This window comes from Nicotiana tabacum, chromosome 19, assembly GCF_000715075.1.
Source record: "Nicotiana tabacum cultivar K326 chromosome 19, ASM71507v2, whole genome shotgun sequence".
Lineage (NCBI taxonomy): Eukaryota > Viridiplantae > Streptophyta > Magnoliopsida > Solanales > Solanaceae > Nicotiana > Nicotiana tabacum.
Window position 1 is genome coordinate 18904586 of NC_134098.1, and position 9889 is coordinate 18914474.

At 35.3% G+C, this 9889-nt stretch overlaps 1 protein-coding gene across 2 annotated transcripts; it reads right to left on the reverse strand.

Moving 5' to 3' along the window:
- Nucleotides 1-281: 281 nt before the first annotated feature.
- Nucleotides 282-8502, reverse strand: LOC142173851 (sm-like protein LSM7). Of its 2 annotated transcripts, none has more exons than XM_075239724.1 (6): nucleotides 8363-8502; nucleotides 6539-6613; nucleotides 6079-6160; nucleotides 5304-5375; nucleotides 1267-1319; nucleotides 282-644 (listed from the first exon to the last, which is right to left on the reverse strand). In XM_075239724.1, the coding sequence occupies exons 2-6, from the start codon at nucleotides 6539-6541 to the stop codon at nucleotides 555-557; spliced, it is 300 nt and encodes a 99-aa protein (XP_075095825.1). In that variant the 5' UTR covers nucleotides 6542-6613; nucleotides 8363-8502; the 3' UTR covers nucleotides 282-554. The 2 variants fall into 2 exon arrangements, with proteins under 2 accessions (XP_075095825.1, XP_075095826.1); XM_075239725.1 differs by lacking the exon at nucleotides 8363-8502 and adding an exon at nucleotides 7682-7821.
- Between the last annotated feature and the right edge of the window lie 1387 nt (nucleotides 8503-9889).

A 9889-nucleotide genomic window follows, 5' to 3' on the forward strand; every position in this document is an offset into this window, starting at 1 on the left:
TGCTAACGCCGTCATTCACAGGAAAACAGATTGCTCATTCTTTCGTCGTTAACTTTGTTCTCTCCTTTTTCCCTGTAAAGGGGGCGCGGGAGGAGATGTGCTTTTATGATTAGCCAAGTAAAATGCGAAGAAAAAATTAACATAAACCAACAGGATGACATGCCCAAATTGGGAAATAGTCCAAATGTATGTTTAGAAAAAAAAAAAAATCAAAAAAAACAGAAGTCGATGACATTGACATTAGCGAATAGGAAACTAAAATCACTTCACATCAAAGGAAATGGATAAATTACAGATGATCTTCCATATAGTGTGAACTTATCTCCAATTCAACTAGAAGCATCATTCTAAGTCGCCTCGAATAGAAATAGAACACTAACGCTCTGAATGGTGCAACATTTCAAGCAAAGAAACAGACTAATCCAAGCATTTGTTCCATCTTCACTGAAAGTATATATATGTCTTTAACCACTAGGTGGGGCTAACACAAGGCAAAGATGCAGACCGTTTACAGCATTAGAGTTAGCTAAATTGAAATAACAACGATAATCCGTCTATGCCCCATCTGGCTGGACAAATGGATTGGATATCTCATCTGTACCATCAGTTGGAGCCACTAGCATTACTGCTGTACCCCTGCAGACCTGCACAAGAAAGGAAGGCTTTTAGAAGCAGAGGAAAGTGGTCATATTATGTTAACTTCCACTTTAGCCACCATAGTTGTAATAAATTCTTCAACCAAAGTTGTGGCACTTCTCTGAAAGGCACATATTCTTTGACAGACATATGATTGAAACTACTTCAAAATTCAAATGAATACTAATATTCAGACATAAAAACACCTCTAGAATATGCTTGAAACTATCAGATGTGCTTATTTATGCCTACAAGTTTGGAGCAATTTTTATTACTTTAAATCTTAACAGTGTCATCAGTCAAAGCTTGTAGAAGAACAAGCTGGGATTGTTTTTATGTCAACATGATGAATAGATAACAGTAGGACTGTTTTGATGCAGTTTGAACACTTGATAAAACAATTTAGGAAAACAATGCTATGACTTCTCAAGTATAACTTCTGCCCTCCCCAGCCCGTTAAAAAAATAAAAAGCAAATGGAAAAAAGAATACAAGAAATTCATAAGTGTGCTTAATGACGGTTGCAGTAGTTGCATATAAGCAGAGCATTTAGAAAAGCTTACTGCAAATTATGTGCATTAGTGGAAAGCAAAAAACTGCTATATATGTATGATAATTAATGAACACATACTATTAAGCCAAGAGCTCGTGTCTGCTCGGTAGTCTTCAGGGGATCATCAGCATCTACAGCAAAACAATTTGAAATCATCAACTGTACAATGAAAGAGATTAAAAGAATAACGATTAACATGTCCCGTGAGAGGTAACCTTGGTTTTTTTGGAAACATTAGAATGATCAATATGATGAGTAGCTGCTAAGATATCTAATCAACTAATTTGCTGTCCCGTTGTACTGAAATAAAGAATATGGAGATAGGGAGGACAATCTGTGAAGTCGGCTGGATTTGCTTCCAACAAGTACACATCAAGAATAAGCAAGTATTCAGTACATTAATTGCGCATTATCTATTCCTTCTCGAAGATTGTTAATTACCAAATTCACCCTGAGTACTCCAAGTTAAACTTGATACATTAGCAAACTAGTTTCATGTGCCAGATCAAACTAAGAGCTCTTATAAACAAAACTCTACTAAATTTTGCAAAACAGACTAAGTTTACATGAAGTTCACAATAACAGGCTTCCAATGAAGATGCGCGAACTGACATGGGATAGCAATTGCAGAGGAGTTTTCACTGTTAAATCTGCATATGAGGGCCTTAACAGATCAGTCCAGCAGCAAGGGCCTTGGTTATGGAAGCATATCTGGAGTTTGAAGGTTCCTTTTAAAGTTGCAGTATTTTGTTAGCTAGTGGTCAAACAGGCTGTCTTGACTCACGAGAGTTTAATGATAGAGGAATGCTCCTGTGTTCCAAATGTTTCCTATGTGGCAAGGCCAATGAAACAAACAGTCATCTCTTCCTTCATTGTCAGGTCACCAGTAGATTATGGCAGCTGTTCATGAGTATGAAAGGTCTAAGTTGGGCAATGCCAAGAGATACCATGGAGCTTTTGTTTGTGTGGGACAACTTAGCAGCTGGAACAAGTCAGAAGAAGTGGTGGAGCATCATTCCTGCATGTATTTGGTGGACAGTTTGGTTGGAAAGGAACTCCAGGTGTTTTGAAGATTTAGCCAACTCTGAACAGAAGATCAAAATGAAATGCATATTTTTGTTTCACTTTTGGTGTAAAGAAGCTTTAGTGCAAGATGTAGAGTCCCTAGTTGATCTCATTGGGTCCTTGTAACTGACACAAGTCTTGCCTTGTTTTTGTCTTTCTGGAAGTCTTGTAACTAGGGTCTGTTTCCATTAGCACTATCTTTGTGCTAAGTTCAATTTTTAATGAAATAATTCAAAACAAAATGAAGATGCGCGAACTGGTAAAGTACGTAATAATCTCGTTTTACATTAATGGTTGAGAACCACAGGGGCAAAGTATGTAATAATCTTGTTTTACATATATGGTTGAGACCCACAGGGGCAAAGTATGTAATAATCTCGTTTTACATTAATGGTTGAGACCCACAGATGCAACATAGAGGAAAAAGAAGGGGCAGGAAGTAGCTCGTCTCGGTATAGAACATTAAAATGACAAATAAAGGAAGACACATGAATGCAGCATGTAAAAAGATATGACTAAATACTAAGTTGAAACAATGCTTTGGAAGTGTAGGGCAACATTGCAAATTCTGAATCCTTACTAAGAGGGCAGAAGAGGCAATTTCTCTCTTCTGACGCTTAGGGCTACCCAAATATGATAATATAGGTGTAGTAGAAGTGCAAAAATATTTTATTTTTCAACACGAAACTAGAGCAGAGTACAGTGGTAAATTGCTTCAGCATTTCAGTTTGATAAAAGCTGCATTGACATCCCTCTAATTTTTTTCATTACTACATAGCAATGACATTCTTATGTTTACCAACCCCCTTAACTAAAAACTAGTAAACTAAGAAACTGAGCAGGATATTTGCAACACATTGATAGAGGATATCCGATGAGACCATCAATTTTAACAACTAAATAACTTATGTGTTGCAAGAGAGGCTTATGCAAAACTAAGTGCAATTCCAGCGAGGGAGACTATTTAACATGTTTTTGCAGAAGGTGAAACAGCTAAAGGAACTGTGGTCCTTTCTTGCTGGACCCTTGGGAATGAACTGTGTCCATATTCGTCACAGGGACATTTTGAAGGATTGGTAGAGTGCCAAACCATGAAATCACGTGCATATGTTGATTTTTACACAAAGTTCCATTACTTCATTGCTGGAAGATTTGGAAACAGAGATGCTCGATCAGACAGGGGAATACCAAAATTTCAATGGCAAACATGAAGCATCAGATCATGTTTCAAGTTAGCACTATGCTAACTAAGAAATTCCCCAGAATTATTTGAATCATACCTTGACTTGAAATCTGTAAAGTGGCGGAATTATTTAAACCAAGATTAACCACTATAAAGGTGAAATGTAAGTATCCTAACAAAGGGGAATTTGAAATGAATGCTGATGGGAGTTAAATGGCCAGAGATGGGGCTGGGGCGCAAAGTGGATGCTGAGGATAAATGTGGAGAGATGGTTATGGGTGTTGCATTCCCTGTAAGAAATGGAAGCAATAATAATTCAGAAGCTGGAGCTGCCTGATATGGTACTTGGTGGTGCTGGAATATTACAGAAAAGTGCTTAAGGAGTGTGATTCAGAATTGGTGGTGAACATGCTGAATGCTAGATGCGATACAACTTGGAATCTCAAAGAGCACATTGAAGGCACTCGACAGATTATGCTCCCGAATGGTTTTAAGGATCAACGCTACTATAGAGAGGCCAATGAAGTATGGGATGCCTTGGCTAAATGGGGCGCCACATGTAGTGAGATAGCTTTGTACTATGCCTAGGGGAAGCTCCCTATGGAGGCTAAAGGGCCATACAGGTCGGACAACATGCAAATGCCAAACTTTAGAGTCAGACAAGTCAAGCCTATTGAATACACTTATTTTTTAAAGCTTAAGTGATTATACTTGTATGAAGGAGGAGTCCTCTTAACTTCTTTTTTTGTGTTAACCAAAGTGTAAATCCGAAGGAGCCCGTCATGCTAGACTTAATGTAACACTGTATTCACATTTAGACAGGACAGGAAATCTAGTTTTGGCATTGGATTATATTTGACCCCATCCTAATCCCCTTCTCTACAGGATTGAGTTTGTTCAATTCTGCGGTAGAATCCAGAAGGCAAGGCATAGTCCTCTTTCTATGCAAGTGTTTTTTGATATTTATAAAATTCCCACACAGATATCCGATTTTGGAGCCTAGGTGGTTTTCCACAAAAAAGAAAAAAGAAACGCAATTCCAGAAATAGAACAGAGATCTTTGTACTAAAGTGGATTTTAATGTGCCTTCAGAAAACTAGGGCAAAAGCCACATTTTAAAGCAAGGGAAAGTTATTTAAGGGAAAATTCCAAGTATCTCAGTCTTGACTTGGCATTCAGCAATCTACAGATGCACTTTCCTGACAACTAACATTCTAAAGCCTATCAAATGAGCATAGTTGATCATCTCCTACGTCAGAGAACAAAGACTCTACTTTCTATGTCTATTGATGCATTACAAGATTAAAACTCCATCAGTTCAAGACAAACAGAATATCAGAAGTTCGGAACATAAGCCAGATATATCTAAAGGGGTGTAAAGATGACATGTCACAAGCAACAAAGAAGAGAGGATTTATAACAACCACCCCAATCAAAACTAAAACGTCAACAGCAGCAACATCAATTAACTATGCTCAATGCCATATTAGAAAGGATTCATCACAGACAGACTATTTTCAGACTGGCCGTCAACCTATCACAATCCATCTCCTTTCCCTGAGTTTGGTACAAGCTAAGTTTGGCGAATGGGGTTCCAGGGAAAAGGTAATTCTCTTTGACCAAATGATAAAGAAAATATAAAGTATCAATGAAGGCAAGACTGAACTTGTGGATGTTACATTGATGTAGAAAAATAAGTTGGAAAGAATACATTTCATTGACTGACCACCACTTGATAATAAAAATAGAATTTTCAATAGTTACAAAGTGATAGGCAAATAAGATTTTCAGAAGTAGCATAAACCAAAAACAAAAGTATTTTGAACTCAATAAAACACGGAAAGACTGCTATGAGTAATTGTGTTACCTCTAAGGTACTCCTTGGCTTCATCCAAGACAAGATTTAGCAGCTGATCATAGCCTTTAAGTGTTCCTTCCACTGTGAAGAGAAATTTAATTAGCAGGTCAGAAAAAAAATTGTAATTTGTGCTTTTACAACCCTGACCATGATATGGCGAGGTATGAACAATACAACCCCGTAAGCTACAGCAAGAGAACATGATTACAAAGACGTAAAGGGAAGTCGAAAACTAGCTAAAGACAAGGATAAGTTGTTTTAACAGCAAGAGAACATGATTGACAGGATGAAAGTTCCAATGATTACACTTGACCGGATTACTGACAAGATAAGGTTTCCCTAACCAACAGAGATTATTCTTCACTAAACAAGTTCTAATTGAGAGGGTCAACGTCTTTGATAAGAAAAATGGACCTTGGGTCCAACTCTACCCCAAAAGCTAGCTCATGAGGTGTGGATTGTCCGAAATATTATGAAGAGACTACAATACATACCCTCCAACCAATGCGAGACTCTAGTAGATCTAAAGGATCAAACTCGGTTGACCAGACTTGCATCCTCTAACTTCAGGGGAACATATAGGCTATAGCTACTTGGTTTCCAAATATTCCAGCCATCAATAACTGAATGAATTGGTTTGGCGACAGGGTTAAAATGTAAAAATAACTAACCTTACATCTATATTTTTGCACAGGATGTCAATTAAGCCCATATATATATATATATATATATATATAGATTTAAGTATATCTAAACCACTCAATAAAAAGATTGTATGACACACCTTGTCTTCCACCTGTAAGCTTGACCTGCACGCCCTTGTCGACAAATTTTGCCAAATCTAAAACAGTTTCTTTTCTGCCAGACTGAAACAACACAAACAAGAAATTGTATAAAACAACTATCGCAATTAAAAGGTTTCTAAAAGAAACTATGGCAATTAAAATAATACACATTTCTTCCTTCCTGCTCATGCATACAAAAGATGGAACTGCACCTTTACTAACAGGTAACGGTTAACCCTTTGACCTCCGTCTCATCAACAAATAATTTAGTCCTTTTTCTTCCTTTCTCTTTCCTATATCAGCGTAGGATATCTAAACAGTTTCCAACTTTCTTTAAGAAAATAAAGTAAGTAATAACCAGACAGTTTCTACTTTAATGCTGATTCTTGGTCCTTTTCACCTTTTTCCTCCTAAAATCAAACTTAGGAAGGACGTATTATGGTGTAAATGAGAACTTACCATTCTTCTGTGGATCTAAAGAGCTTTGGTTTTCCAACTAACAGCAAAACTTTGCTACAACAAGGTGGCTATATTCTGCAATAGAAAAACATGAAGTAGAACAATGAGCAGACAGGCCACCAAAACTACTTGTATAGAGTAGAAACAAATCTACTCTCCAATGTGAACCTTTAGATGACCCCAAAGGTCAAACTGTCAAAATTCTCGATTCAAGCCATAACAATCAGGTTCTCAGGCTTCTGAAGTACTAAGCTAAAATCAGGTACACATGATGGGGGAATGGAACAAGAATAGGTGATCTAAGTAATATTTTAATCATTATACCAACAAAAGACAAAGAAAATTAAGAGAATCATAAATTTTCATTGTAGATTTGTACTGTCCAAATTTTTCTGAAGATTGCATAAGATTAGATAGAAATAAGACAATCTCTTTCCGTTTTCTCTACCATTAATATCTTCTTTCAAAGGGATTTTTTTTTTTAAATCTCATAATTTATGATCAATTCATTCAACATTTTTCACGGATAACTTTTCACCTCTAAATTATGTATTAGATATATACGTTGTTATGCAGAAATGAAATTAGTTGAACATATGCGACAAAGGAATCAAACGACGAGGCCATGAGTACGAGCCTGGAGCTATTAGATGAAAGGCACAAAGCCTTGTAATAAAATTATAAAATAAAATAAAGAATCCAAAAAATACTCGATTTCTTTCATTTACATGCAATAAAATAACTCGAAGATAAGCATAAGCATTGAAAAAAACATCTTGCATAACCTTGCATTGAAAATAATACAACCAAATATAAGCATAACACTCATAGATGACGAGACACAAAAGTGGGGAAACAAAAACAGTTGTAAGACTTGAAATCTGTTTGCAAGTTGCAACTTCAAAGTTGGAATTAGGTGAACTTTGGGAGTTAAGATTCTCAAATTGATGTTAAATCTTTGGAAACAAGTAAACAGATTAAAACAAGATTTTTGGAAACAATGAAAAAAAGAAGTGAAAAAGAATGACAAGACACGTTTAAAGGATATAAAGTATGTGCCAAGAAAAATGCTAACCAGGTTTTTGCCCTCAACGATTACACAGTTTTGGGAACGTATGACACGCTTAATGGTACCAGTCTCACCTTTATCTTTTCCTCTGATAATCATGACATTATCACCTCTGAGAATTCTCCATTAAAAAAGTTTTGTTCTTGCCCTATTTGCAAGGTACAATCTTTAGCAAAGGGGATTCAACTGAACCCCCTAGCCTCCCTTTAACTCCACCCCTGAGTACACCATCACCGGTTTGGAGCCGTTATCACATGGAAAACCAATAATTAGTTATCTTAATAGACTCTAAGTAGAATGATAACTATTTTTTTTTATTCCCCTCCCCATTTGATTCTCCTTTGATCCCCTTTTGTTGGAGCAATTGCTCCTTTGGTGACTCGAATGCTGACCATCTGAGCAACCCCTCATGTCTAGTAGAATGATAACTAATTCATCTTAATTGTCTTCTTCCCCTTTCCCTTTTCTTAATAGAAAGTTTCAGAAAATTTGGAGCCATTATCACACAGGAAGCCAATAAGATGCATATTATTAGTTTGTAAAAATGCAAACAACTAGGAATCGAAGTTAACCTTTTCTTTTAACGCCGTGAGAGCAAACAAGAAGCATACCCCTCCAATTTTAAATTAGTATTTCACCATTACGAATCATCGGAAAAAGGGTTTTAAGCATTTGTCGGAAGAGAGATAGGAGAACACTTATCATAAGAAAAATAACGGAGCAAGCGAGAGAATTAGAGAAAGCGAGGAACTTACACTTCGATTCGATTACACTGCAGATAGCAAGTTCTGGGTAGAAATGGTGAGAAAGAAGAAACCTTCGCCTAATTTTGAAATTAGGGCGGAAATAATATATAACTCAAATTTGGGTCGGATTTGGCCTTTCGAAACTGTGGAAAGCAAAGAAAGAAGTAAAAGCCCAAACTGGGAGTTCCTTTTTACTCGACAACAATGATCTTTTGGCAATAAAATTGACTTCTTAGTTACCCATTTCCATATAGATTTGATTGAAACTTTAAAAAAAAATTAAAATTACATTTAAAAATAACTTTTGAAAGTTAAAATATATTTGAATATACATTTTACTTGAAAAAAATATTAATATTTTATGAGTGAAAGAAATATTTTCAACCCAAAAATTGGAACTTGAAAATTTTTCTTAAATTTTTTTAAAAAAACTAATCAAATTGTATGAAGAAATATTTTCAATATTATTTTTTGAAAAAAAGTAAGAAAAAACAGTTATGTTCAAACGAGAGCTTATTACACCGTCACTTTAAGGGAAAGATGGAGAGTTTATCAAAGTGAGGAAAAATTTCACAAGTGCGCAAATATATTAATTTCAGAAATAATAATTATTAGGGTGCCTTAGATGAAATCTTGGCCATGTCTAATTTTTGCTTTGTTCTTCTTTTGGTAATCGTAAAATTAAGAAATAATTGCTTTTCATGAATATTTCGAAGAAGAAAAAAAGTCATACGAATACAATTTTTTAAGAAAATATTTTTAAAAAATTTCTTAGGCAAAATTTCCATATTATTTTTTTTATTTCTAATGCTACTCTTCTCTCTCGTTTTGTCTGATGCATCTGCTCCTAGAAGTACGGTATTTAGGTAAGAATATTCATTTTGTGATGAATTTTGGAAAACTAATTACTCTTCCTCTCCCTCACTCACTTTTTCCCCTCTTTTTCATTAGGAAATAAATAAAACAATAATGATAATAATAAAGAAGCTATTTTAAATATAAAAATCTCAATTTAGAAATGGTGAACGAAGAAGGTTCAAAGTATATGATAGAAATTTGCATAACATAATGGTCAGAAGATCAAGAGCTTTCTTGGTTAAAAATATTTAAGATAAGATACAAGATTATTCGTGTCCAATTTGTCGCAGAAAGAAAAGAAAAAAATATGGCATAAATATTGGAGATAAACACTGGTATTCCGTATTACGTGGAACAAAGGTCCTATAATAGTAGAGATCAAAAAGGTATTTGTTGAAGTTATATATGACTAAGAATGAGAAATCCAAAAACATAAAATAGGTTGGCAATACTTATTTGATCTTCTCATAGGGACCATTTTGCTTGCTTAATATTAAGTGTTGTATCAAATCTTATTCTTGAATCAGCTATAGTATGTTCATGGTTCCTTTGGTCCGAGTTTTATTTAAATTGAAACCAGATTAACTATCTCAGTTTGGGAAACACATAAACAATGAGCCCGTTTGGATTAGCTGATTGTAAATAACTGATAAGCTTGTAGTGCTGAAAAGTTTTTTT

Bases quoted from the DNA above. Each gene is read 5' to 3' on its own strand.
- LOC142173851 (XM_075239724.1), bottom strand. The intron at 5,376-6,078 runs GTGTGTCATACA...TTCTCTTCACAG, and splicing joins GCTTACAGGTGGAAGACAAG to TGGAAGGAACACTTAAAGGC. The intron at 1,320-5,303 runs GTAACACAATTA...GTTTTGCTGTAG, and splicing joins AGCCAAGGAGTACCTTAGAG to ATGCTGATGATCCCCTGAAG.